Raw genomic sequence first — 27928 nt, 5'->3', positions numbered from 1 at the left:
TATTATTTCAACTTATTCACACACACACACACACACACAAGCCTCCACATACAAAGAGATATATTAAAATCGCAGTCCCTCCCCATCGGACACAGAGCAGCTTTCCTCCCTGAGCATTCTGGAACGCCTGAAGCCACAATGAAAGGGGGAGGGCGCAAAGATGTTTCCGAGCACGTTCAGAGTAAAGAACCATCCCCACACATCTGGGGCGAAGGGGCTGGGTTTTCAGGTAAGGGGGTGTGGCTTGAACCTTGGTTCCTATTCAAAAACAGACGAACGTCCTGAGTGTAGAACCCAGGAGACCTGCCGGTTGGGCGCCTCGCTGCTTGTTTCGCTCTGCCTGGAAATCCCAGGAGTCCGGCTTTGCTGCCCGGCTGCCTCTTCCAGCCAATGGCAGGTCCCCGGCCCGCACGGCTGCCCAGCCCAACCTCCTCGATCCCCGCCGCTGGCTCCCCAAGTCGGCTCCCCAAGCGGGCGGAACCCGACTGCAAGGGAGAAGAAGAGCCGGAGCAGGCCCTGGCGGGTGAGTGGGAGCCTCAGTGCGCCCTCCCCTCTCCCGCTTCGCCTCGGCCTGCTGCGATCCCTCCTCTACTGAGCCTTTCCTTCATTGCCTCCCCTTTTGGTAGCCTTGGTGCTACCGGTACATCCCTCCTTTTCCTCTTCCTGGCTTTTCTCACAGGAAGCCTGCTCCTCTTTTCTGCTCTCCTCTTTCTTTTAGATTGCTCGCTCTCTCGTCTTCCACATACAAAAATATCCCCCCTTTCCACCGTTTCCCGTCTCCTCTCATCCTTTTCTCTTCCGCCACTCGCCCTGCCCCTCCGCCTCTTTCGGCCTGTCCACCCCCCTTCCTTTCTCTTTTGTTTACACTCTGTTCCCAAAACTGCTATAAATAAGACCATATTGCGGTGGAGTAAGGAAGGTGGGGAGAAATATAAACAGCAGTCTTCCGGTTTCCTTCCTTATTTGTCCTGGGAAGCGTGCCTGGGCAAAGTGGGAGCCCTGGAGTAGCTCCTGGGGGAGAACTGGCAGAGTAGAGAGGAGGAGAGGGTAAGGCGTGCTCACAATTGTGTGGGACTGTAGTTAAAGCAGGTAGTCAGGGCTATAGGATAGGGACAGGGATGCTGTGAAAGGATTCGGGGGTGAAATAGGTGGGAGACAATATGGGGTTGTGTCAGCAGTGATGTGCCTGAAGTTTTAGAGCAGGGACTTGAGAATGGCAGTCTTACCCCCCTCCGCACCGCCCGGGAGATCCAGGTTGGCCTGTGGTTCCCCCCAACTACCAAGTGACACAAGCTAATGGGCAGGGACTAGAGTCTTGCTGGGTGCTACTTTGCCAGGGTGTTCTCTACAGGGAATGCAGTGAAAAAGCAAACCATTGCAGGCGGCAGGATTGAATCCTTACACAGAGTCACAAGACAGGGCCCTGCCCTTAGGAGTTTACAGCGGCGGGAGGCCTCATTAGGGAAAGCGCGCCTTGGTTTAAGAACGGCTTTGGTTTAAGAACAGACTTCTGGAACGGATTAAGTTCGTAAACTGAGGTACCACTGTATAGACTTTTGAAATTGCCCACCCTGTAGCCCAATGACCGCCCCCCCAAAAAAAAATCATACATACATTATAGAAGGAGGTGGTTTCCATCAGAAATTTGAGAGTGTTGCATCTCTCCTGTCTGCCAGGGTGCCTGATAATGCCTTATTTGATTGCATTTTCTGGGTAGCCTAGCCATTCCTTTGAGATGGTAAATAGTTCCTGAATCTCTTACGCATATTGGTAACAGATACTTGCCAGACTCTAGATTCAGGTAGGTAGATGTGTTTGGTGTGACACAACTTGGTGCCTGAAATCCATTTGCTGGGGATGGAAATGAATAGGAGTGTAGACTGCTCATGCCCTGCTTGTGGGCTTCCCATAGGTATCTGGGGAACATAATGCCAATCTGGTCCAGCAGGACTGCCAACATGGTGCCCTTTGGGTGTTGTTACACTACAGCTCCCATGAGCCCTTGCTAGCATGGCCAAAGGCCAGTGGTGATGGGAACTGTAGTCCAACAACATCTGAAGGACACATTGGCTACCCACCCCTGGTTATTTGGGATTTGTCTGCATAGCACCTTTTTCTTGTTGCTGGGTATACTGTACTCAGTAACACAGACAGCCACCAGATTTGGGATTAAGGAGGCAGTGACAGGGTGTGACTGGATGAATGTTAACTCATCAGTTCCGCAGAACCATTTCACACGCAGAATTCCATACAGTTGCTGTTCTGTTTGCCCTTGCTGTGCTATTCCCATTCTACAGTGGGCCTCCGAACTCCCGTGGACCTTGCGGGGTGCTGGAGCTGGATGTGGGGAGCTGAGGTTGAAAGAAGGAGAGGGACTTTGCCAAGGGCTATGCAATGAGTAGGTGGGAAAGTTGGGACGAGCCTTGGCTCTGAGTAAGGTAAATGGACCCCTGACCATTAGGTCCAGTCGTGACCGACGCTGGAGTTGCAGCGCTCATCTCGCATTATTGGCCGAGGGAGCTGGCGTACAGCTTCCAGGTCATGTGGCCAGCATGACAAAGCCGCTTCTGGCAAACCATAGCAGCTCACGGAAACCCCATTTACCTTCACACCGGAGCGGTACCTATTTATCTACTTGCACTTTGGTGTGCTTTCGAACTGCTAGGTTGGCAGGAGCTGGGACCAAGCAACGGGAGCTCACCCCACTGCTGACTTTCTGATCGGCAAGCCCTAGGCTCTGTGGTTTAACCCACAGTGCCACCCACGTCCCTTTGGCTCTGAGTACAGGTGGACAAATTCCTCCACATTTATTTATTTCACTTATTTCCCATAGATGGCTTTATTTTTCCCTAGATGGCTTTATTTTTATGAGTTTTTTTAAAATCATTGTCGCGATGTCAGAATTTGTTAACTACTTTAACTTTCTTTTGAAAAGAAGATGGGTTAAAAGTTCTTAAATCTTTTTTATAATTTATTTTCAGTGTACTGTATAAACACTAGGGTTAGGCTATTTTTTAAAGGGGTGGGGAGCTTTGGGCAACTTAATGGGAGCAGATCTGCAGAAGCTGATGGAGAAAATGAAAATGGTTAAGGAAAGCACTCCTTAAATAAACAAAACAAAAAACCCGAGTAAACGCAAGTTAGAGAGGACCCAACGTGTCTGGCTCCCCTTAAAGGGCCAGGTTCCTGGGGATTGAGAAACCCCGCCTTCTTCCCCCTGTTTCCCAGCGTGCACTGCAGGGAGCAGGGAAGAGAAAGAAGGAAGGAAAGTCCTGAAGTGGGGGAGGAGTCAAGGGAGAAAAGTGAGTACGTACTGTATAGAGGAGAGAATTCAGGCTTGGGGAGACGGGAGGGGATTTTGACCTAGGGAGGAAAAGCAAGAGGGAAGGTTACGCAGTACTGGAAAGGGAAATGTTGAAGTTAAAGTAGGTTGCTTGCAAAAGGGGGTGGTACTGTGAAATCTCAGGATATCGGTTGGGTAAAACCGATTGGGTAAATCCTTTGGGGATGCTTATGTCTGAGTACCTGGAGAATAATTATACACAGACACATATTCTGCAAAATTCCTTAAAGATCAGATGAAGCGGATCTGGGGAGCTAGTACTGTACTATGATGTTTACATGGCTAGTTGCAAAACCTTGGAGAATACGGTCTGCTTTTGATGGAATTGTGATTTACTTTCTGTTAATGCTGACTTTGGGGGCATTTAATCTTTTGGTGCCTTTGGAAATTGGCATTAATTGCTCCATTGTTGCTTCATTATCCTATTTAATTAAAGGCCATCTGCTTTCTAGAACTATTAGAGTAAAATTGGAATTTCAGTCTGGCTGATCAGTGCTGTGTGTGTGTACAGACATATACACACAGACACCCACACACACACCAGTGTGTGTTAATCATTGTATTTTGAAATACATAACAGGCTCCCCAGAGGCTTGCAGTTTAAAAGATGTGGATGAATATGAGGGAACACGTGAAATAGCAGAAGGTAAATGCGGAAATTGGATCAAACTAGAGTCCCAAGTGAACAATTCTAGAACATATATAATGGAACTAAGCAGATGCACACAGTGTTGAAACTGAGCTATATATCTGTTTCCATGCTCTAGAGCAGAGTTTTCCAAAGTGATGGCTAATATAGCTCCCCACACCCCAGGTTGGTGGAACTGTGCAGGGAGTGAATACAGACCTCAGAGTCGAAAGGGGGCTGAAGTGTTAACCCATACCAGAAGAGGACCAGTGTTAGAAACTGAGATATGAAAGTTAGGAGCTAAACAGCACCTTAAACCTAGGTTATGAGCGCAGCAACGGAATGTATAGGTGTGCTTTTTTATAACAATACAAAGCTGAAAGTGAATGAACTGCACCTAAAATATTGTGTTCATCTTTCACATGGTCTAGTCTTTCCCCTGCCCACCCCTCTTAATATTCTTAAGAGGGTGTCTCCCCTAGAGAGTAGCTGGAAGTGGGGAGGAAGAAAAAGGTCCTCCTTTCCTTCCCCTCTGCAGTTTTAATTTGAAATCTTAGGCGCTGAACTGAGCCCTTAGCTCAGAAACTGCTTGTACTAATGAAATTCCCTGTTGCAAAATGATCCTAGAGAACAATGGGAGTTTTGAACACTGAAGAGGACTAGAGTGGAAAATAAAATTTCTGTGTATTGTTTGAAAATTTAATCAGGAACTATGAGTATCAGAAATAAAAGGCATGGGAATGTACCTTCCTTGCCTATGAGGAACCTCAGTACTTAATAAGATGATTCAACAATAAAACATTATTCCTTATTTTTTATATTTTATGGTTCCTGGGAATGGTGATGGGTGGTTCTTATTTATTATATACAGTATTAATTTAAGAAACAAAACATTGTTTCACTTGTCAATGACAACTTTATAAGCTTATCAAGGGGGTAAATGAACTCAGATGTTTGGGAAACCCTGTTTTGGGGGGCATCAGCAGGCTTTGGGGAACCCCAAGGTTTGCAGAAGGACAAAAAAAATCAGAGGAAAATGCCTAAAACAGAAACACACCCAAACGAAGACTTAGCATATACAGTGGCCATAGAATTGCTGGTTGGATGTTTGGGGCAGGGTAGCGAAGGCAGAGAACTGATGGGGAGGGGGATGGGGCAGCTGGACTCCTGAACAACGGACATTGTGCACTGTAACATTTTGTTGCATATCCCACCTGTTTTTCTAGTCTCAAACAAGATCTAATTCTGGCTTCATAACTTGCTTAATAAGGATATTAAATCTGTTTGCCAGTTTGGATGTATGGAAAACTGGTTTAAATAAGCCTCAATATTGGCAGCAAATCTGGGAGCGTGAGAGGAGGGAAGGGGTCTGGAATGAGTGCAATGGCATGCAGCTTGTTAGGGGGCTGATAAGTTACTTCTGAAGCAGGCCAAAAAGGCCATTTACTTCCTAAATGTTATCTAGAAGCTGTGTTGGTCTGCATCAGTAAAACAGTCCCATGACTCAAAAGCAGTGACCCTGTGTCTAGGCCAGGCATCCCCAAACTGCGGCCCTCCAGATGTTTTGGCCTACAACTCCCATGATCCTTAGCTAACAGCACCAGTGGTCAGGGAAGATGGGAAATGTAGTCCAAAACATTTGGAGGACCGAAGTTTGGGGATGCCTGGTCTAGGCTGTAGCACTTTGGATTGCAGGTGGGACCTTTAATGATAACTACAGTGGTACCTTGGTTTATGAACTTAATCTGTTCCAGACGTCTGTTCTTAAGCTGAAACCATTCTTAAACCAAGGTGCACTTTCCCTTCCACCGTTCGGATTCCATTCTTAGACTGAGGTAAAGTTTGCAAACCGGGACACTACTTCCGGTTTTGCGGACTTCGTAAACCGAATCATTCATAAACAGGACTGTTCTTAAACCGAGGTACCACTGTAAATGCTTTTATATCACCTCACACCACCTTGGCCAATTCTCTGCACATAGAAAGGCTAGGTTAGAACTCTTCTTCCAGACAGTGGCTTGCTATATATAGAAAATATTTCTTTTCTTCACCTGGAAGTGAACACTACAATTTCCTCATTGTGCAATCTCTGTCCTGTCCCCTCCTCCTCTGATGTCTTCTTCTTCTTCTGTTGACCCATATTCTTCCTTTACTCTTTGGTTCTAGCTGTTCTGAGGGACAGAAGCTGATCCCCGGAGATAGAAGACTTCTTGTAGATGACAGCAGTCATGCCTCCCAACAAGGATGCCCCTGGCTGCCTTGGCTCACCTCCCGGTTTGATCTGCCTACCACCCATCTCTGAGGACCTCCAGTTGGTGTGGACACAGGCAGCACAGACAAGCGACCTTGATGGCAACCAGCATCTGCTACAAACTTTCAGCTATTTTCCATACCCCAGCCTCTCTGATCTGGCCTTGCTCTGCCTGCGTCATGGCCTCCACATGGAAAAGGTCAAGGCCTGGTTCATGGCACAGCGCCTACGCTGTGGCATCAGTTGGAGTGCAGAGGAAATTGAAGAGACACGAGCTCGCCTCATCTACCATCAGGACCAGCTTCACTTTAGCTGCCTGCTTGCCAGGAATGATGATGACCCCTGGCACCAAACTTGTAAGAGTCAGGAATATCACCGACCGGTTCCTACCTCTGTGCACCATTCCACTAAATATCCGCCGAACCAGCAGTCTTCCATAACTCACTTAAGCCACTTCACCACAGCCCAAGGAATGAGGGAACTTGGGAGAATCACTCAGGACATTTGGGAATTGAAGGGGAATGTCTTGTCCCACCATAACAAAGTTCAGGAGAACTGTGAACCTTCAGGAACCTCCGTGCAGCTTCACAATACCAAAGAAATCCTTTCTAGTTCTCATCTACCTACCACAACCACCAGCTTGGATCGCAATTTCCATAACTCTCACCCTATGACCTGGGGTCTTACCAAAGCATCCCTGCAGCCGGCTGAACCTGTCACACCTGCAGTGAATGGTGGGAATCACCCAGTGATTCTTCCAGCGGTGTCTTCCACCAAAGCTACCCCATCATCCTCTACAGCTACAGCCAATGTTGAGTCACACAGCCTTCAGAACTATCAGTGCCCTGTGGGGGACCAGCAGCAGGCTTCAGGTTACCTCTCAGACATTCTTCGCAAACCTAGGCGAAAAACAAAGGAGCAACTGGATATGTTAAAGTCCTTCTTCCTTCGTCGTCAGTGGGCCAGGAGAGAGGATTATCACCAGCTGGAGAAGATCACTGGTTTACCACGAGCAGAGATCATCCAGTGGTTTGGAGACACTCGCTATGCCCTCAAACATGGCCAGCTGAAATGGTTTCGGGACAATGCAGGACAGAATCCAGAGCCTGTCTCCTCAATACCTCCTCACCCACTGCATGCTCACCATCCAGACATAAGCCCACTGAAACGGTGCCGTGCAAGCCACCTGCAGCTGCAGGAAAATGACTTGTCAGCACTGTGCCATGAGTCTGGTATGGAGGCTGAGCAGGTGCTGAAGTATTTCAATTCACACTCGCCAGCACCATGCGAGGTAGAGGTATGCTTGGGGGATGAGGACGAAGTAGATGAGGAGGTGGCAGCCGCTATGATAAAAGTAGAAGATGAAGACTATGAGGAAGATGATGATAATGAGGACGAGGAGGAGGAGGATGAAGACTGGGTTGCCTAGGGCTCTTGTGTGAGTGTTGGATGGATATTAGTGATTCTGGACTTCTGAGATAGGTCTGGGGGAAGGATCAAGATTCAACTGGCAAATGTGTTACTAGGTTCTGTTCCATCAAATTCCCGCCCTTAGTCATGGTTCCAAAACACTGAATTTGGTCCCCTTTTCTGTTCCAGCATATTTATGTGTGTCGCCCGCCCCCCCCCCCCCAAGTTTTAGAATTGAAGTAAAATAAATTTGTACCATGCAGTGATGTGTTTAATCAGAGAGTTAGAAAGGTGTAGGATAAGGGGCTTCTTACACCCTTTCTCCAGAATCCATAGAACGAGCCCATTCAGTAGTGTGCTGGACCTATAAATTTCTTTCGTATCAAACTTTCAAATTGCAGCCTTTGTGTTGTGCTCATAGAGTCTAAATTGTTTCCTCCTTCTAGAATCCTGGTGCATTTTTCCTTCTTGCCGTTCTTGAGTTCTAAAGCTGCTACATTCCCTCATTTTAAACGGGATATCTGGGATAAGAGAACCATGTTATTCTGCTTTGTCTCTCTGCTTCCAACTAATTCTTTGACTCCTGCTTGTCAGTGTTTTCCTCACTGGCACAGTGACATAGCTTATACTGTATGACTCTCTGTACCTTCACTTATGGAACAATGTCTTTTTTCGAATTCCACCCAAAAAATATGTAACATCTGGCTACTCTCCCATGTATCAATCCTATTTCATTCTGCTAAGTGAAGCAGCAGCCTAGGGAATACAATGAAGAAACATTTATTTTGGCTTTATAAATCAAAGTCCCTTTACTGACAGATCACATTTTAAAAAATGGAATTTAGACTAAGCTCTTCCAAGCTTTTAGCTCTAACCCACCTCTCCTTTGGCTTTTTTCTGTTTGTTTACTTATGGGATTTTGTTTTTCATTTTTAAAATTGTGGCCCAAAATTACAGTTATAAATATTTGATTTTTGGCAGTTGCCAATCAAGAATGGTGACTTTGTGCCTTAATCTAAGTTGTCTTCCGTTTCATTCTCTCCTTGCATTTTAATTGCCTCTTCTTTGTACAGCTTCTAACTTTTCTTCTGCTCTTGATGATCTTAGGCTAATAGAATTGTAGACTTGGAAAGGACCACAAGCATCATCAAGTCCAACCCCCTGCAGTGCAGGAATCTTTTGCCCAACTTGGGGCTCAAACCCATGACCCTGAGATCCATGGGTCTCATGGGTAAGAGTCTCACACTCTACCAGCTGAGCTCCTTAGGTGGATGTCATCACCCTTTTTTATTCATTCCTGTGCTCACTCTCCCTTTACTGGTGCCTTGATCCATCAGTTTTCACGTTGGTCATATATCCACAGTCATATATCCATTTTGAACTAGATGGTTGATGGCTATGAACTGAAACCCACCACTTTCCATTGCAGCTTACTTGGAGGTGAGGTAAGGTGTAGAGACCATCTCCTTTATGGAAGAAATGGAGGAAGCATTGCTGTTTGTATGCCATCTTTATTCCATCCACAAAGCCAATACTGTCACTGAAACAGGGATGTGTTTCCTACCCTGCTCCCTGCCCCAGAATCTAAGGGATCAAAAGCTGCTGTAAACTCTCAGAACTGGCCCTAAATCATTTATAAGGGGTTATAGGGAAGATGGATTCTGATATTTATGGAACAATGAGTAGGCAGAAGATTGTACATAGTGATACTAATCTGCATTTTTTTTTAAAAAAAACAAACCTATTTATTAAATCACTGTTTCAAGCATTTTTACAGAGTAGCTGAAAAAGCAACAGCTCTTTCCCCTGCAAGAAAAACTAAAAATATTTGTACTGTATAAGCTGGTCATAGAGAGAGAAGGCAGAACATGGGACTGTACAAACTTGTGTGATGTTGGAGATAAATAAAATAGACTGAGGTGTGGATTTAGTTCAAATAGCCATAACTGTGGGATTCTCTTGATAATTAGTCTTATCTTTCAAAGGAATACTTGTCACATCCTTACTCTGGAAAGCAACTTTGGTTATACAGTATGGAGAAAATAGTCCTATATTCTATGCAACTGGAATAAAAAAAGGAACTTTTCTATTGAGCTGCCAGTGGCTAAATTGCAGCTGAGAACTTCAAAAATACATACATACTAGCTTCTCAACAAATGAATCTTATTTCAATTTTGGCAAGTTTATTTTATGATCTACGAACTGCTTTATAAGTTGCAATAGTCTGCTAGAAAATGTCATAGCCTAGTAACACTGAGCCTTGAAATAAGCCTACTAAGTATGCCTTTGATCACCTTTCCTGCAAATATATATTACACCACTTAAGTCTATCACATGTTAGATCTCCTGAAACAATATATTGTGTTACGAGAGAGAGAGAAAGAGAGAGAGAGAGAAAGAAAGAAAGAAAGAAAGAAAGAAAGAAAGAAAGAAAGAAAGAAAGAAAGAAAGAAAGAAAATACTTTTAGTGGGTGGCTTTCCACCAAGGCCCTAAAAATTCGGCAGAGTTTATGCAGGGACAGGAAATACCATCTTGCCCATGTTGAGATTGGTAAGCAGAGAGTAGTTTTCGTCTTCCCTATCTTTGTTGGTGGGCTTGGCTGTTGGATGAATGCCTGTGAGAAAATAAAATGAGCTAGTTGCATATTGTTGGGTTCACACTTCAGTTACAAATGCAGCTTATCACTCAGTTATGTTCAACAAAACCTTTCTGTTTATGGTTAAGTAATGCACTTCAACCTGTATCTACAGCACCATATTGGATTTTGTTGTTGTTTAGTCGTTTAGTCGTGTCCGACTCTTCGTGACCCCATGGACCATAGCACGCCAGGCACTCCTGTCTTGCACTGCCTCCCGCAGTTTGGTCAAACTCATGTTCGTAGCTTCAAGAACACTGTCCAACCATCTCGTCCTCTGTCGTCCCCTTCTCCTAGTGCCCTCAATCTTTCCCAACATCAGGGTCTTTTCCAAGGATTCTTCTCTTCTCATGAGGTGGCCAAAGTATTGGAGCCTCAGCTTCACGATCTGTCCTTCCAGGGAGCACTCGGGGCTGATTTCCTTAAGAATGGATAGGTTTGATCTTCTTGCAGTCCACGGGACTCTCAAGAGTCTCCTCCAGCACCATAATTCAAAAGCATCAATTCTTCGGCGATCAGCCTTCTTTATGGTCCAGCTCTCACTTCCATACATCACTACTGGGAAAACCATAGCTTTAACTATACGGACCTTTGTCGGCAAGGTGATGTCTCTGCTTTTTAAGATGCTGTCTAGGTTTGTCATTGCTTTTCTCCCAAGAAGCAGGCGTCTTTTAATTTCGTGACTGCTGTCACCATCTGCAGTGATCAAGGAGCCCAAGAAGGTGAAATCTCTCACTGCCTCCATTTCTTCCCCTTCTATTTGCCAGGAGGTGATGGGACCAGTGGCCATGATCTTGGTTTTTTTGATGTTGAGCTTCAGACCATATTTTGCGCTCTCCTCTTTCACCCTCATTAAAAGGTTCTTTAATTCCTCCTCGCTTTCTGCCATCAAGGTTGTGTCATCTGCATATCTGAGGTTGTTGATATTTCTTGATATATTGGATTTAGGCAGGAGTTTGTGTCTTATGCAGATCAAGTACCTGGCTTGGCTCAGCAGGAGGAGGAAGTGACAGAATACTTGATACTACAAATCCCAAAAGTTCAAAACCTTGTTTTAGGGGGCCCCTATATATATATATATATATATATATATATATATATATATATATATATATACACACACACACACACACACACACACACACACACATTTAGCTTTAAAAAATTAAGTTTCACAAAACAATATGCACAGACGTTCATCATGTTGTCTCTGCGGCAAAGTGCTGCTTTCTTTATATTGCTTTATTAATGCTCTGTGCAAGCATGCTGAAGTTTAGAAGTCCCCCCCTAAAAGCTATCTTAATTTATATTAGGAATCATTTTCTGTGTTGCAACTCCTTCAACAGAAATTGGGTTTGGATTATATTCATGAACTTTTAAAGCTCTCTTTTACGAGTCCTTGTAGTCTCCTAACTCAGGGAGTCCCCAACTGCTTTTGGCCTAGAGGCTTTGAACCCTGATCCCATAAAAGTGGGCAAAATACAGCTAAAAAAAATAAGCAAAAAATAAAGGCAACCCTCTTCAAATTAAACCCAAATGGGAGTGCCCAAAGGTGCCCTGGTGCCCACAAATAACGTGGGGGGCACAGCCCTAATTCCTGGTGGGAGCAGGGGCATATGTAGGGGTTGGCCCCTGCTAAGGGCACAGGCTCAGGAGTGGCACAAAAACCGCACCTCTCCACTCTGGCTTGGAGTGGCTAGGAGCCCACCTGCCCATCCATGCACTCCCCAGGCTGTTCCTCTGCTGCTCTGACCGAGGGCTCCCTCCCCAGTCAGCCAGTGGTGCTGTTAGAAGTGTGACTTTTTCAGTTTCTAATCCATGGTTTCTCCCAGCTTCAGAGGCACTGATATACCGGTATCTCCATGCCAAGGGCGCAAGTGGGCCTAGGTATGCCTCTGGGTGAGAGGATGGGGAACTAAACAGGTTACTACTTACCTGCAGTGAAAGGAGCGAGGGGTGAATCTCAGCTGAGAAGACAGAAAGAAAAGCAGTTGTTGAAAATGCTCCAACGATAAGCTTTGCCCAATCCATACTCTTATCACAGACTGCTCCTCACCTGTATAGGCTGAGGTCTCTCAATGTTATGCTGTTCTGGCATAGAAACCCCCTCTGTCTGATCTATGGGTTAAAGCCAATAGAGAATTGATCACTGGAAAGTATATGGTGGGGTTCTGAGGCTGAGTGGTGTGTGTCACCCCAACCCTTGGACTGCAACTTGCATTGTAATCATCACTACAGTGAACTATAGTGTACAATGATAGCATTGTTAAGTACTGGAGGAAATATGGAAGACTAAAAGCTGTGTCTGTTAGCAGCAGGGTACTTTCTCACCAGAGAAGATGTTGAGGTTGATGTATGGGGTTTCTTGTTGCTGCCTAGCACTTTGATTTTGCCTCGCCGTAGGCGTGTGTGAGTTGACAGTCATGCTGGAGGTGTGAGAAAAGGCAGGAGAAGCCCTGAAACAAATGGAGAGATGAATGGTGATGAGAAATGCAAGTTACTGTGGCAAGTAATACTAGTCCCATGGCCTTTTCATGGTCATGTGATAATATTATCCTGGAGGGAATATAATCCCTCACCCTGGAACTCACCTGAAGAATAAACTTTGAGTGGAACCTGGAGAAGGAGTAGCTGCAAAATAGAACAAAGTATTATGCCTCAAGTGACTATCGGAGGGTCTGTGGAAAGGTGACAGGAGAAGAACAAAGGTAAGCATGTAGGACAGGCATCCCCAAACTTCGGCCCTCCAGATGTTTTGGACTACAATTCCCATCATCCCTGACCACTGGTCCTGTTAGCTAGGGATCATGGGAGTTGTAGGCCAAAACATCTGGAGGGCCGCAGTTTGGGGATGCCTGATGTAGGACTTTACTTTTCTTAGATACAATAATGTATCTGCCCATTTAAAAGAGGGGACAATTTCCCCTCTTGGACATTGAATAAGCTTTGGAGGAGGCTGAATCTTGCATTCTTCTATTCCTGGTCTTCCATTGCCACCTTTTGGTCTTTTGTATTATCTGTAGTCAAAGCATATACAACATTAATAAAAATAGAGCCTAGGATTCTGAGGTATAGTATACTGTTTCTGATACTGGAGGTATATGCCACTAGCAGCCTTCAATACTGTAGTCTTATGCTTCATGAATTTGTCTAAAACACATTTTTAAAGCCACCCAAGGTGCTGACCATTACAACATTGTCTGGTAGCAAATTCCAGAGTTAAGTTATGTGCTGTGTGACTGAGTTGTTTAGTTGATTAGTCGTGTCCGACTCTTCGTGACCCCATGTGTGACTAAGTACTTCCTTTCATCTGCCAAATTCATTATAAAATATCTATTGGCTTCTAGTACTTTGAGGAGAAAAACTCTATTGGCTTCTAGTATTATGAGGAGAAAAACTCCATACCATGCATAATTTTAGACACTTCACTCTCATTCTTCCACCTTATTCACAATGTAGTAGATTTTCCTCATAAGGGAGTTGCTTCAGTCCCTTGATGATATTCATTACCTTTTTCTTAACCTTTTCCTGTTCTACAATATATTTTTAAAGGTGTGTTACCAGAACTGTGCACAGTATTCTCAAGTATGGTTGCACCATAGATTTGTATAATTGTGTTGGATATATCACCCCTTTTCTTACTATCCCGTACAATTTGGCCTCATAGGCATCTCATCCCTTATTCCAGATAGTTTCTGCACAGGTTAAAAAGCAAAGGTACTAATACCAATTCTTGATGACCAGTATTGAAATAATATAATATATTGTGTTATGAAAATTCTATTTATTCCTACTCTCTGCTTCTTCTTTAGCTAGTTACTGATAGAAGTGAGGATCTGTCCTCTTGTCCCATGGTTTGTAATCATACTCAGGAGTTTTTGATGAAGAATGTTTTGAAAGTGTTTGGCACTATGTTTGACACTCTCAAAGAACTGCAAAATGTTAATGGGACTAGTATTACACTTGTAGTAAACATGCTAGTTTTTATTCAGCAAGTCTTTTTATGTTTGGTAATTCTTCATAATGCTCTCCACCAGCTTTCCTACAATTGACATTAAGCTAATTGGGTTGTACTCTCCTAGATCTCCTTGGATCAGGGGTCACCAAACTAAGGCCCGGGGGCCAGATGCGGCCCAATTGCCTTCTAAATCTGGCTCGCAGATGGTCCGGGAATCAGCATGTTTTTACTTGAGTAGAATGTGTCCTTTTATTTAAAATGCATCTCTGGGTTATTTGTGGGGCCTGCCTGGTGTTTTTACATGAGTAGAATTTGTCCTTTTATTTAAAATGCACCTCTGGGTTATTTGTGGGGCATAGGAATTTGTTCATTTTTTCCCCTTCAAAATATAGTCCGGCCCCCCACAAGTTCTGAGGGACAGTGGACTGTCCTGCTGAAAAAGTTTGCTGACCCCTGCCTTTGATCCGCCTTTTAAAAATTGGTGTTACATTGGCCATTTTCCAGTCCTCCAGTGTGGGGGCTGATCTTACAGACATGTTACATATTTCCATTAAAAGATCAGCAGTTTCACCTTTGAGTTCTTTAAGAATTCTTGAATAGATGCCATTTGGATATGATGTTTAAAAAAATTTAATTTGTCAGTATGGCCTAGGACTTCGTCTCTTGTCACCACTATTTTCCTTGGTTCCTCAGGCTCTCCTCCTGATAAAATTAGTTCAGAAATAGTGACCTGATATATCACATAGTGATATATCTTGTGCAATGAAAACAGATGTAAAGCATTCATTCAGCTTGTCTGCAATCTCCTCTTCCTCCTTTAACACACCTTTGACTCCTTTAGCATCCAGCTACCGGTACCTCCCTAGCTGGTTTCCTGCTTCTAATGTATATAAAAATATTTTAGTGTTGGTCTTAATGATTTTAGTGGTGTGCTCCTTGAATTCTTTTCCCTACCCCAAACTGTTATTGTCTAGTTGAATTTCTTTTGCCAAATTTTGTGTTGCCCTACCTTTTATCTGAAGCTATTTCTTACCATTTATAGAGTCAGTTGGGGTCATCCTAGTGGATCCTGTGGCATGCTGGGTACAAGTGAGAAATCTCTGCTTTTTAATATTATCTAGAAGAGTTTTTACATGGTAAAATAAGGCAACATTGTAAACACCTTAATTCTAAATTTTACATTACAATTCAATCTGCACTTGTTATGTGTGCTGTAGGCCTTATCAGACAGATTATATTAACAGCTCCCACTGACCTTGTTGTGGTTATTGCCATAGCTGCCAAGTTATCCCTTTTTTAAAGGGATTTTCCATTATGCTGAATAGGCTTCCTCGCGAGAAAAGGGAAAACTTGGCAGCTATGGTTATTGCCTTGGTGGGTCCTTGTTGGCAACAGGAGAATACCAGTAGTTCTTTTGCCATGGCAATGTATTAAGTACTGAGCACTAAGCCTTGATAACACAAAACAGTGTGTGACGAGGACAAGGCTTCTCTTTTCATGGGCATATTATATCAGTGGCTCCTGGTTCTCAGAATTCTCTGTGACACTGAGTTTTTGAAGAACAAAAACAACATATCCATCTTATCTTTTCCTTTTCTAGATAAAGGACAGCAGTTGTGGAGACTCACTTGCCAGTTTGATAGCTGGCTGATTCTGGAAGAGATTGCATCCATGGAAGATGAGCGACTATGGAGAATAAAGGCACAAAAAGTCCAGGAGTCACTGGTGGGAAGGCTAGATAGGCAAGCAGACAGATAATATCTATGCATTGCCTCTACTAAGAGGTCTAGATTCCTAAACTAGAATTCAATTTTTGATGATAGGCTACTGGACAGAGGAGGGATCATAGCATGAAGTGTACTGTGTTTAGAGTTGGAATTTTGTTTTACTTAAAGAGGACGAAATAAACTGAAATTCCTCTGGAATTGTGAGCAAACTCCTACATTTTTACTGTTGTTTTTATAACAATGCCTCACACCTGCAACCAATGAATATGTATTTCCTGTTTCACCTACCTGACTACCTCACTGGAGTGCTGGGAAATAGGTTGTGGTGTAACTGCAAAATATGAAACAGGTTACTGTAAAGACAGTAACAACATACTGTGCTAGAGGAAAGATGTTGGTCTGAGTCATTATAAGGAAGGTAATAAATACTCAAGAGCCAAAAAGGCATGTGCAAACCTTTACCCTGATTTTATAGAGAAATATTTGAGCATATGTTTGTACCTGTCCATCCCTCTCGGGGACACATGTTGGATTGCATGTGTATACATGTGCAAATGCATTTTTAGATGGGTAAGTAGCTACTTATTGTTATGTGTTCAGGGCCAGAACACATGCATTCACATGCTCATACACAAACAGATACACTGTAATGTGAACATTTGCTCAAGGCAGGGCATTGATACATGCCTACAGAGGCCCCATCTTTCTACCTACCTCTGGGTGATGGATGTGTGACACCAACTGGCCTTGGAGTGCTGTTTCTGCAGCAAATTGAAATGAATTTTGTTCAGTCAGGGTCAAAGGCATGTGACTGTGCCCCAGTTGTTTTGCTGTCCTGTGGCCTCAAGCTCAGCTCTATCGTTTTGCCACAGTTAGATTGCTGTCTACATTTTCTGTGCTGCAGCTCCTGGTAAATGTTCCAATAAGCAGAACTAACACACTGACCTGCTACTCTGGCGGTGTCTCGGAAAAGCCTGTTGAGAGAAAAGGGTGGGTTTGCATGACCCAAATGCAAATATAAGTAACCTGCAGGGAGGTTGATTCACTTTTCCCATCCCAACATTGACAAAGGCATAGAGGAGCAGAACTTGTTTCTACCAGCAGATGGTGTCTGGAACTCAATCACAAAAAATGTGGAAACAAAATAATTGGTATGAGCTTTTGAGTGCATGCACATAAAAGCTCATACAAATGACAGATTTAGTTGGTCTCTAAGGTGCTACTGGAAGGATTTTTTTATTTTGTTTCGACTACGTCAGACCAACGCGGCTACCTACCTGTAACAAAAAAAGTTATTTGTTTCCAGCAATGGACTCCTACCTTCATGTTGTCCCACTTTTTCTTCAGTTCCCTGTTCTCTCTCCGTATTGCCTCCAAATTCCTAAGCCAAGGGGAGGAGGGGGAAAGAAATGGAAGATAGGTGGTCTGACTAATTATTTTACAATGCCTTAAGTATTCTTCCAGTTATACTGTTGACCCTTTAGGTGGGAACATTTTGGCAGAGAGATCTGGGATGTAGGTCTGTGGGGTCATACAGACCAATAGTTCCATTTCACATTAACATGTTATAGTGTCTAGTACTAATGGAATAAGAATATGAAGTCTTTTTTAAAATAACAGTATACATTTTTATCCCCAATTCGTTGCTTTATGTGAATAATGTTAATGCAGGAGCCCACTCCACCCCTTACCAGGATTCTGCCATCAATCAATAATAAAAGAGCTTCTTACAAATTAAACAAGAATTCAAGAATATTTCATATGAACCTTCTTTATATTGTTTTAAGGAGGGGGAATAGGATATACTGTACTGGGAGATAATGACTGGCCCAAGATCACCAAGTGAGTCTTAGGACTAAACAGGGATTTGAACTTAGGTTTCTGCAGTCCTAGTTCAACACTTTGATGGTCTTCCTCATGATGGTTCTACTAAATCCTACAGCTACAACTAACACTGTTTGCCTTAGTTCATGGGAACACAACCTGCTTTTCCTGGATAGTTCGTTTCTGGTGAGCTTCCTGAAGAGCTCCCTCTGCTTTTGAAGCATTGTGTTTGTAGAAAGAAACTAAAAGCTCCATCTGTCCCTTCTGGAACATGCACACCTAGGAAGAGAAACAAAGGGAATGAAATAAAAGGATTGAAAAGTTGGGGGGGGGAACCAGTCTGCAACCCAGTCAGATGGGTGGGGTAAAAATAATAAAATTAATATTATTATGTGCTCTCCTGGTCAAATCCAGGGACTGTGACTTGCTTCAGGAGATCAGAAATGGAATATGGGTCCTTTCAACTCTAAGGAACATACTAGACAGGAAGCAAGTGGCATAGTGCAGTGGTACAGCATTTGCCTTATATATAGATGGTCACAGGGTAAATGGGGCAGTGACCCACTCATTTCAGTCTGCCCCCAGTTAGTCCCCACTTGCCTACCTCCTTACAACCAGCCCTGTGAGTGGTACTGGTTGTCAGCTTCCTCCTCCTTGGACTCAGTTTTACCCTTGTACAACTTGACAGGGAGAAATATAGGAACAAAACCAGAATTAGTGGGCTCTGTCTGTCTTAGGTTCCACCTATGGTGGACCTCTTTGCCTGCTGCCCTGCCATTCCCAATGGGCACCAGCCACCACAAGAAACAGGTTCAGTATCTACCAATCAGAGTAAAGGTAAAGGGGCCCCTGACCATCAGGTCCAGTCGTGCCCGACTCTGGGGTTGCGGTGCTCATCTCGCTCTATAGGCCGAGGGAGCCAGCGTTTGTCCACAGACAGCTTCTGGATCATGTGGCCAGCATGACAAAGCTGCTTCTGGCGAACCAGAGGAGCGCACGGAAACGCTGTTTACCTTCCCGCTGGAGCGGTCCCTACTTATCTACTTGCACTTTGATGTGCTTTCGAACTGCTAGGTGGGCAGGAGCTGGGACCAAGCAACGGGAGCTCACCCCATTGCAGGGATTCAAACCGCCGACCTTCTGATCAGCAAGCCCTGGGCCTAGACTCTGTAGTTTAACCCACAGCACCACCTGGGTCCCTTACCAATCAGAGTAGACTGGGCTAAATGAACAAATTGTCTGACTTAAGGTTATATAGTTTTGCATGTTCACTCCAATCATATGAGATTCACATCATGTTGTGCAAGTGAATCAGAGTTTGTGCTAATGGCTGTAATTGAACAAGGTGATAAGAGCCCCTAAATTGTTTTTTAACTCTGAGAAATTAAGAAACAACCCAAAGCTCCCCCTAGCAAACTCATGGGTTGTTTCTTAATTTCTCAGAGTTAAAAAACAATTTAGGGGCTCTTATCACCTTGTTCAATAAGAGCCCCTAAATTGTTTTTTTTAACTCTGAGAAATTAAGAAACAACCCATGAATTTGCTAGGGGGAGCTTTTAAAAAGGAAAATTGACAGAAAACTGGCACAGGCAGCTGCAAGCTTGCTCCATTCAAACAGTTGGCTAAAGGTAAGTACTGTGTACAGTACTGTAATGAATGGCAGGGTATCTACCAGTACTTAAAGTGCAATATAAAGACACAGTAACAACTTTGGAGATAAAATTCCTGTTCAAAATGTTGGAAAAAAACATGTTGCAAAAGTGTATCAAGTCGATAGACATCTGTAGTGGGCATGCAGAGCTAGTGGGGTGCAAAGGGGCAGGTCAGGAAGGGAGAGGTTCCTGAAAATATTGGAAATGCAGCAATTACAATACCTGAAATTCCTAGACAGAGAGACACCCTTTACACTTGTGGCACCCTGTTATTAGAATTCTCTCCCATGGTCAGCTTTCCCGGCATCTACATTGCTGTATTTTCAGCAGCAGGTGAAGACCATTTAATTTTTACAGGCCTTATAAATGCGTTCACTGATTTAAATACTGCTTGATTCTACTGTGGTATCACTGTTTTCATTAGACTATGCTTTTGTTATTATTATTTTAATACTTGTAGACTACTTTAGAAACTTTGTTGTTGAAGATGTGATATATACATATTTCCCAAATAAATAAATACCTTTATTATTGTCACTACAGTAATATCCACCAATGAGAAGTAGTATCTTGCTCAGGGGAGGAAGCTGGTCCATAAATACCAAGGCTTGTGAGATACACATAAAATGGCAATCCTGGCAGATTTTAATGTTCAGGTGCTGCTGATTCTGCTGAAATTCTACCTGATTATTAACTACTGTAGTTGGTCTGCATATTTATATGGCTCTTTTATCTAGATTTGTCATAGTAATTAATTAGCTAAGTTGGCAAAGAGGACCACTATTATTATTAACCCTTCCCCAGATTGCTTATTAACTAGTCCTATAAATGACCTTGGATTTACCCCAAGCCATTGGAAATGGGGTGAAATGTAACTTCTTTTCAAATCATATTCATTGTTTATTAGGATAGGAAATTAAGCTGCTACAGCTGCTTCCAGACTTGCTATTTTGCGGCTAGGATTCAATCGCATACAGTATTACCGTAGCAAATCCAGGTTGCTCAGTGTTTAGTTTACTTAATGTAAATTATGGGTGGGTTTCTTTGCTTATTTGTATTGTGAGTGGAACAGTGTGTGTATGTTTACATTACAATGTAGCCGAAACAAATTCCAAGTATGTTGGAAAATGTACTTGGCCAATAAATTATTAAATTAAATTATTATTATTATTATTATTATTATTATTATTATTATTATGGTTGGACAGTGTTCTCGAAGCTACGAACATGAGTTTGACCAAACTGCGGGAGGCAGTGCAAGACAGGAGTGCCTGGCGTGCTATGGTCCATGGGGTCACGAAGAGTCGGACAGGACTAAACGACTAAACAACAACAACAACATTATTAATTTATTTATTTATTAACACAAGCCAATTTTTAAATAACAAGCTTTTGAGGGGTAAAGAAAGTGATAGAACATGTACTGGAAAGTAAGAGATATTTGCTTGGTACGGTATAACCTCCCTACAAACAAATTGGAATGAATGTTCATTATGCAGCCAATTTCACAGAACCTCCCTGAAAACTTTGCACAAACAAATGAGATTAATGCTCAATAAACAGGTTGCCTGAAGCAATTTTTGTTTCTTCCTTGTTTGCAGGAAGGACCTCTTAAACATACTTCTGAATACATTTTCAGCATACACTTCTCCCACTATCTTTAAGCTAACCTGCTTTTTCTGACTGGATTGCAGATCTGTCTTTAAGCTAACCTGCTTTTTCTCAAAGACCCACAATTCCACAAATCCACTCCATGTTTCTTGGCTGTCACCAGCATTTTAGGACCTATGAGACAATGCTCACAGGGTATGTCATTCTTACCTGAGATAGATGGGTGATATAGTTGAGAGCAGTTTCAACAGGGCTTTTGAAAAACTTTTTTTCATCTTCTTTCATCTGTAGATCAGAAACACAAAGAGGACAAGATAAGGCCCAGACTCTTTATTATCTTCCAAAGAGGTAAAGCAAACTGAGATATTCTAGGTTTAATCAGCTGGTGATGTATTTAAGAGACTGATGTTCAAATCCTCTGTTTAAACCATGGCTAAGTGTGAATGCAAGATGTGGGTGGTGCTGTGGGATAAACCACAGAGCCTAGGGCTTGCCAATCAGAAGGTTGGCGGTTCGAATCCCCGCGATGGGGTGAGCTCCCGTTGCTCGGTCCCAGCTCCTGCCCACCTAGCAGTTCGAAAGCACGTCAAAGTGCAAGTAGATAAATAGGTACCGCTACAGCAGGAAGGTAAACGGCGTTTCCGTGTGTTGCTCTGGTTCGTCAGAAGCGGCTTCATCATGACCTGGAAGCTGTATGCCGGCTCCCTCGGCCAATAACGCGAGATGAGGGCCGCAACCCCATAGTTGGTCACGACTGGACCTAATGGTCAGCGGTCCCTTTAAGTGTGAATGCACAAGCATGCAAGCATTAACAGCAGAGTTACTTCACTCATTCCCTCGCCCTGCTGCACACACATGCATGTTTTCACAGCAAAACACATGGCCACTTTACCCTTTCTACAGAAAACCTGAATTGATGTTAGCTCCAATTGAGCACTAAAGAGTGGGTTTTCATGGGGAAAGGAAAGCTTCAGGGCAAAAATAACTAACACTCGGACATAGAGCTTTTATGCATGGACTTGTGACTGGAAAGAGTAGGGCAAAAAGGTAAGTAAGAATATGGATTGAAACTCCTTTGCAAATTAAAAGTGCATTATGCATACTGTATTTTAATTGCATCCCCTGAAATACTCTTACTGATTGGTGTGCTGCTCAGAGAAACAAACTAAGAGGAAGGTGCGTTTGGCAAACCCTCAACGTGATCAACTCCCGCCCGGAAACCTATGTCCCTACTGTGGAAAGACGTATAGATCCAGAATTTGCCTCCACGGTCACTTACAGACTCACTGTTAAGACCATATTAATGGAAGACAATCTTACTCAGCCACGAGTGATTGCCAAAGAAGCTGTTCAGAGCAGAAACCTTGCTCAGTCCAACTCCTGCCAGCCCCCAGCCCTGTATTAATAACTAATTAAATTAGACAAGTGTTTTCAAAATTGTAACATTTTGGCCTTATAAGAAAGTCTTGTGTATACTGAATGCTCCCACTTTCTTGGGAAAGCCTTTATTCTTTTGGGCTCCATACATGGATGGAAGCCATTAATCATGGGCTTTTCCCCCCTTGCCATACAGCCCTAGCAAATTGTTTGCGGGTAGGTTGCATCTTTTTAAAAGGGCCGCTTTGTAAACATAACCACATCCTCAGATAGGAAAAGCTAGCAGCCCTGGATCTCTCTGGTGGTGAAGGTGGCTGGATCAAAATTGTGCCATCTTTCATAATTCTGCTCAATATTTCTTTCTCTGTTTCATAAAAAGAACTCCATACATTAGTCAAAATGGATGTGGTACAACTAGAACATCTGTGTTTCAGAAAGTCCATGGAAACAAAGGAGAATATAAGATTCCGCTTTAGAGAAACTACAACTTACATTATTATTGAGAAGCAAATATTTGCAGCTGGTTCCACATGATGGGCATTTATCTGTCAGGATTAAAATGCAAAAGGTGTTAGAATAATATGTGGAAATTTATTATAAATAATATAAAAGTTATTCTATCACAAGATGGGTCAATCCTCTATAATTATGAACGAATCTTCAAAATTGTGGAAATTGTTAGATCAGAGGTGACCTATATAGTGAGTTCCAAATGTCATCGGACTCCCATCTCCCATCATCCATGACCATGGGAGTTGGGAATCCAGCAATATATGGAGGCTACCATGTTGGCTACCCTTGCATTAGATGGTCTTTAAAAAGCAGATTTGAAAATTTTAGTGCTTCTGACTGCTGGCTTTTGATCAGTCAAGTTCTATTGTACGGCTGACGAATCAAAACATAAGCAATATGTTTACATGTGCAGGACACAAGGAACTAATAGGAAAGTTCACTACCTAGTCATCTTCTGAGGGTGTGTGTAGGAAGGCAGCATTGGTGACTGAATGTTGCATCCCAGACATGGTATAAACATCACGCTGTTACTCTTACCTGTACCAGCACATTTTTTGCAAAATATGTGTCCACAGCTGGTGACGTAATAGTCAGATGCGTCCTGGATAAAGCACTGATTGCAATGAAACCAGTCCATGTTGCAAGAAGGACAGGTGAGGCAGAGGTCCTCCCTCAGCTTCTGTTAAGAAAGGTGTATCAGGAGGATATGTCAAATTTTACCAGTACATGGCACATTGATTTGAATGGAATAGTTAAACTTAATCCCTTCCCTTTGAATTGCAGGTTCAGAAAATCACAGGATTTAAAACTGTAGCAGTCAAGAATAAAATATTATGAGATGCAGTTCTGCTGCACTATTAGCCAAGAGTCCAGTACTTTGTGGCCACCACCATAAGACAGAAACGTGAATCTGAGGTGCAGATCCTCATGGCTGTTGTTTTTTAAAAAACAGCAACACTATCGTCCTGCTTTGAAATGACAGTTCACATCTGTGTTGTCATATTGATGTTTCTGTCCACAGTGGTGCTGCAGCAGAGGCAACCAGATCTATAATTTTAATGGTGTACTTTGTTTGCATTGGTGTAAATCATGATTAAGCAGCAGCTTTTTCTGGCCTCAGCACCAGATTTAGGGTGGTTTGGGCAGTTGCCCCGTACAGGGTACTGAGCCAGGGGGTGCAAAATCGAGAAGATCCGTAATTGAGAAGATCCATTTTGGGGCACCAAATTTTGGGCTCAGTCAGGGCACCATATTACCAAAGTCCACCCCGGTGGGCTGCAAAATTAATGAGCAGATCGATGGGTCTCTGTGCCTCATAACCATGGGTTTTGTTTTTGTTTTTTTGTACCACAGCACACTGGGGTATCAGTCTCTACAGCCACAGCAGGTGCTTCAGCCTTTCAACAGTGTTTTACTTCACCCCAAAAGGCATGCTCCTCCACTGTCTCCTATGACAGATGGATGCCAACAAACACTGGGTCTATGACTTTTGCAACGTACCCGTGGACCTGAATGCAAGGTTAGGATTTGACAGTGGATTTGAGGTACCTTAATGTGCAACAGTGTGTGGATCCAGATTCATTTTTTGCACCACACTGATGTGCCTATGTGCTGAAACCATTATTCTTTACTGTTCAATCTGAAGAGTGTGATTTGATGGTAGATTTTGGAGGGCAAAATCCAAAGTATACATTTTTTCACACACTTACAACCTGGTGTTTGATCCATTGTTTTTTACTATGTGAGTCCATGGATATACAGATGTGAGTGGGAATTTGGTGACAGGATCTGTATAGTGGATTCATGTTTCTGTGCCATGGAAGCACCTTAGGTGCATTTAGGTCTGTGCTTTTATGGTGCAGTCCCTGAAAAAGGATGTTGAAAATGGTTTGAGGGTGTTTTTATACGGCCTGCACACAAAAATCAAATGACTTTAGAAAGATCCACCTGTTTATACACACAATAGATTAGTATTAGTCTTTTAAGGCACCGCGAGTGTGTGTTGTGTCTCCTAAAATGGACTAAAAGGGACAATTGTCTGAAAGCAGGGACAATTTATGGTATCAAGGACAGGTACTAGAAAATAGGGACTGTCCCTGCCATCAGCTGGAGGCAAAGTCCTATTGAGAACAACAAAGAAAGAACATGACTTAAAGGAAGTGCTGAAGGAATCCGTATTTCGAAAGCACCTTTCCCAAAAGGGTCAGGGACCAGGGTCCCCCACCCCACACCCACTAATAAAAAGGATTTTCATCAGAACACTCCTTCAATACCTCTTTTCTTTTTACCCCCACTCTTCTAACCCGCCTGTTTTTCATGCAGCGATTGCCGTCTGAAAAGTCAGTTACTGTATAAAATTCTCAAATTTATAATTTAAAGCAGGGTCGCTTCACACGCCGATAGCCAAGGCAAGTTCCCAACCCCCCCCCTCCCCCGGCTCCTGCCTGTTTCCCGCCCTTTTCCCGAGACTACTTGGCCGCCTCGGCGCTGAGCGAAAAACGACCGTTAAAAAAGGCGGGAAACGGTTTGCGCGGAGGGAGGGAGTCCGGCGCGAGGACTGAAGGGGATTAAGGAGAGGGGGGGAGGGGCGCAGATGGAGGGCGACGTTGTGGCTCTGGAGAGAGAAGCAGGCGTATAAAAATGGCAGGGGTGGGTGGGTGGGTGAGGAAGGGGTTTTTAGGATAGGATGGGGGATACTTTGTGAAAACTAAGAAAAAGGAATGGAGGCAGAGGAGAGAGGTTGGGGAATATGAAAGCGGCCTCTGAGAGTTGGCGGGGACGGGCACAGAGTTTCTGCAATAAAAGTCGGTGGGATTCAACTTAAGTATTACTCAAGAGTTGACCCGCTGAAAACCATGAACAACTTGTGGCCATTAATTTCCATGGGTGCCCCCACCCCCACCCCACTCTGAGTTTGGTTCATGGTCCAGCGGGGGTTTGGATGGGGCAGGGAAACGTTTCTGGTCCCCATTTTTCTTGCCCTTAAAGGCATAATTTCTGCGCCAGCTCAGTGGGTGATTTTGGGATGCCTCCTCGTTGGTGAGAAAAAGCAAGGAGGTTTTGGCAGGGGTTGTGGATCCTCCTCGTTGGCTCCTTGGATCTGTCCTTGGGTAGCTTTAGGGAAAATGGTAGACACTTGTCAGTAAGCAGCACAGGAAGATCCAGCAAGTCCAAGCATTTCCAACCTGCTTTTTCTTAGCCTCAGGAAGCTGCGCTGCTGGAATCTCCTCCTGCTGCTTAGTGAGAGAAACCTGCCAAAATACTCTCCAGGAAGTGAGGAGCAATAAGGGGATAAAATGACTTTTGAGGGCCGTGGATGCAGGAGGAGCCTAGGATGGGGAGGAGAAGCTAAATATGGAGGGTGTGGGATCCTAATCTGTGGAGTTGTGGTCCTTTTAAATTGATACCAGAAGGAGGCAGAACCAGCAAGGCCAGGGTGGATTCTATTTCATAAAATTAATACACCACTTGATTGTTTAAAAAATCCGGAACAACAACCCTCAAAGCAGTTTGCAAAAAGGTAATCCGGTAAAATGAAGACGAATTCACAACCCTACTTTAAAACATACATGTAAATTAAAATAGTAAAACAGATTAAAATTACTTCAACTTTCTAAGCATCTGGGTAGGTGTGTCTAAAAGGGAATGTTTTTAGCAGGCGCTGAAAAAGAATACAGGGAAGGCGCCTGCTTGATGTCAATTGGCGGGGAGTTCCAAAGTGTCACTTGAGTTTTTACAAATGCGGAATGGGGATTATGTGGCACCTGTGGCAGTGCCAATTATGCCAATTGAAGCGGCCAAGTAGATGCATGTAGGGTATGATCTCAGAGATAAACTGGTCCCAAGTTATTCAGGACTTTATATGATAATATGAATATGCCTTGAGCTTTGCTTGGTAGCAAATTGGCAGCCAATGCAGATTTCTGAGCGCAGGTGCTATATGCTGACAAGGCCTTGCCCCGTCAGCAATCGTGCTGCAGCATTCTGCACTGACTGCAGCTTCCGAATCAAGCGCAAGGGAAGCCCCACATACAGCACATTGCAGTAATCCAGTCTTGAAGTAACCAGGGTGTGAACTACTGTGGCAAGGCCTCTCGGCTCAGGAATAGCTGTAGCTCTCGAACCAGGCGCCATGGGCGTAGCCAGGGTTTATTTTAGGGGAGCAGGCATTATGTTGGGGGGCGGGGAACCTGAGTTATCTGCAACACAATTGGTCAGTTAGTATTTGTATTTGTTTACGCCCGTGCCTGCCACAGTTGCTAAAATGCACTTACTGTATATACTACTCACTGAGTATCCAGTGAAAGAGCTGGATCCAGAAGCACCCTCAAACTATAGGCAGCAATTGAATCCTAGTTCAATTTTGAGATCGGGGATGTGGAGGGAAGGAATTAGTCATGAGATGTTTACTGCAGTTTTGCTTCATGTCAGTTCCACTTTGATCTTGTTATTCCCTTTTTTTCTTTCGTTCACGAGACTGCCTGAACCCACAACTCTAATGGATTGTTGTGCAGTTACTGCTGCTGCTGAGTCGCCACGCACTACCCCTGCCTCCCCACACCCTGCTTTTTCTCATTCTCTGCTGTTATCTTCTCTCCTTCCCAGCCCTGACCTTTGCTCTAGCCTGTTCCTGCTGAGATGACGATAAAAAAGAGTCAAGGGTGCTCCCCAAAGGCTGGACTTCACCCCCACATTGCAGGAGAACGTGCGAGATCAGCAGAGATAGCAGAGGGAGAAATGTGCCAAGCAAGGGGAAGTGGGGACATTGAACAGAAGGTGCGGGGGAAGAAGGAAGAGGAATAGTACACAGGAAAAGTGGGGGCACACAAAATCCTGTCATTCTGGTCCTCCCCCCCCCCCGTTGTCAAGTCTCTTTTCTGATTTTCCAGGTCTGGAAGATGAGGGGCTTCCAAAAGCAGGTCCATCATGGAGCAAAATCGGCACTCGTGCCACTTTTTAAAAGGGGATTACTGTACAGTACAGTATATTGGCAGTGCG

The 27928-nt window shown here is 43.7% G+C and overlaps 2 protein-coding genes across 9 annotated transcripts; one reads left to right on the top strand and one right to left on the bottom strand.

The window, feature by feature from the left end:
- Nucleotides 1-47: 47 nt before the first annotated feature.
- HOMEZ (homeobox and leucine zipper encoding) lies at nucleotides 48-16165 on the top strand. Of its 8 annotated transcripts, none has more exons than XM_088655587.1 (3): nucleotides 48-229; nucleotides 6138-7660; nucleotides 15827-16165. In XM_088655587.1, the coding sequence occupies exon 2, from the start codon at nucleotides 6188-6190 to the stop codon at nucleotides 7649-7651; it is 1464 nt and encodes a 487-aa protein (XP_088511713.1). In that variant the 5' UTR covers nucleotides 48-229; nucleotides 6138-6187; the 3' UTR covers nucleotides 7652-7660; nucleotides 15827-16165. The 8 variants fall into 8 exon arrangements, with proteins under 8 accessions (XP_088511713.1, XP_034992134.3, XP_088511710.1 ...); XM_035136243.3 differs by having other exon boundaries at nucleotides 121-523; XM_088655585.1 differs by lacking the exon at nucleotides 48-229 and adding an exon at nucleotides 3019-3302.
- RNF212B (ring finger protein 212B) lies at nucleotides 9365-23603 on the bottom strand. The gene is made up of 15 exons (XM_088655589.1): nucleotides 23468-23603; nucleotides 22910-22962; nucleotides 21251-21325; nucleotides 17941-18056; nucleotides 17274-17334; nucleotides 16899-16927; nucleotides 16668-16714; nucleotides 16242-16284; nucleotides 15855-15912; nucleotides 15260-15305; nucleotides 12860-12899; nucleotides 12600-12724; nucleotides 12325-12386; nucleotides 12204-12235; nucleotides 9365-10247 (listed from the first exon to the last, which is right to left on the bottom strand). Exons 1-15 carry the CDS (start codon nucleotides 23565-23567, stop codon nucleotides 10211-10213), a joined length of 924 nt encoding a protein of 307 aa, XP_088511715.1. The 5' UTR covers nucleotides 23568-23603; the 3' UTR covers nucleotides 9365-10210.
- Nucleotides 23604-27928: the final 4325 nt, after the last annotated feature.

Source organism: Zootoca vivipara, chromosome 12 (genome assembly GCF_965207765.1).
Source record: "Zootoca vivipara chromosome 12, rZooViv2.hap1.1, whole genome shotgun sequence".
In the NCBI taxonomy this organism is placed as follows: Eukaryota; Metazoa; Chordata; class Lepidosauria; order Squamata; family Lacertidae; genus Zootoca; species Zootoca vivipara.
The sequence above is the reverse complement of the archived record's forward strand: the minus strand, read 5'-3'. Positions and strand labels throughout refer to the sequence as shown.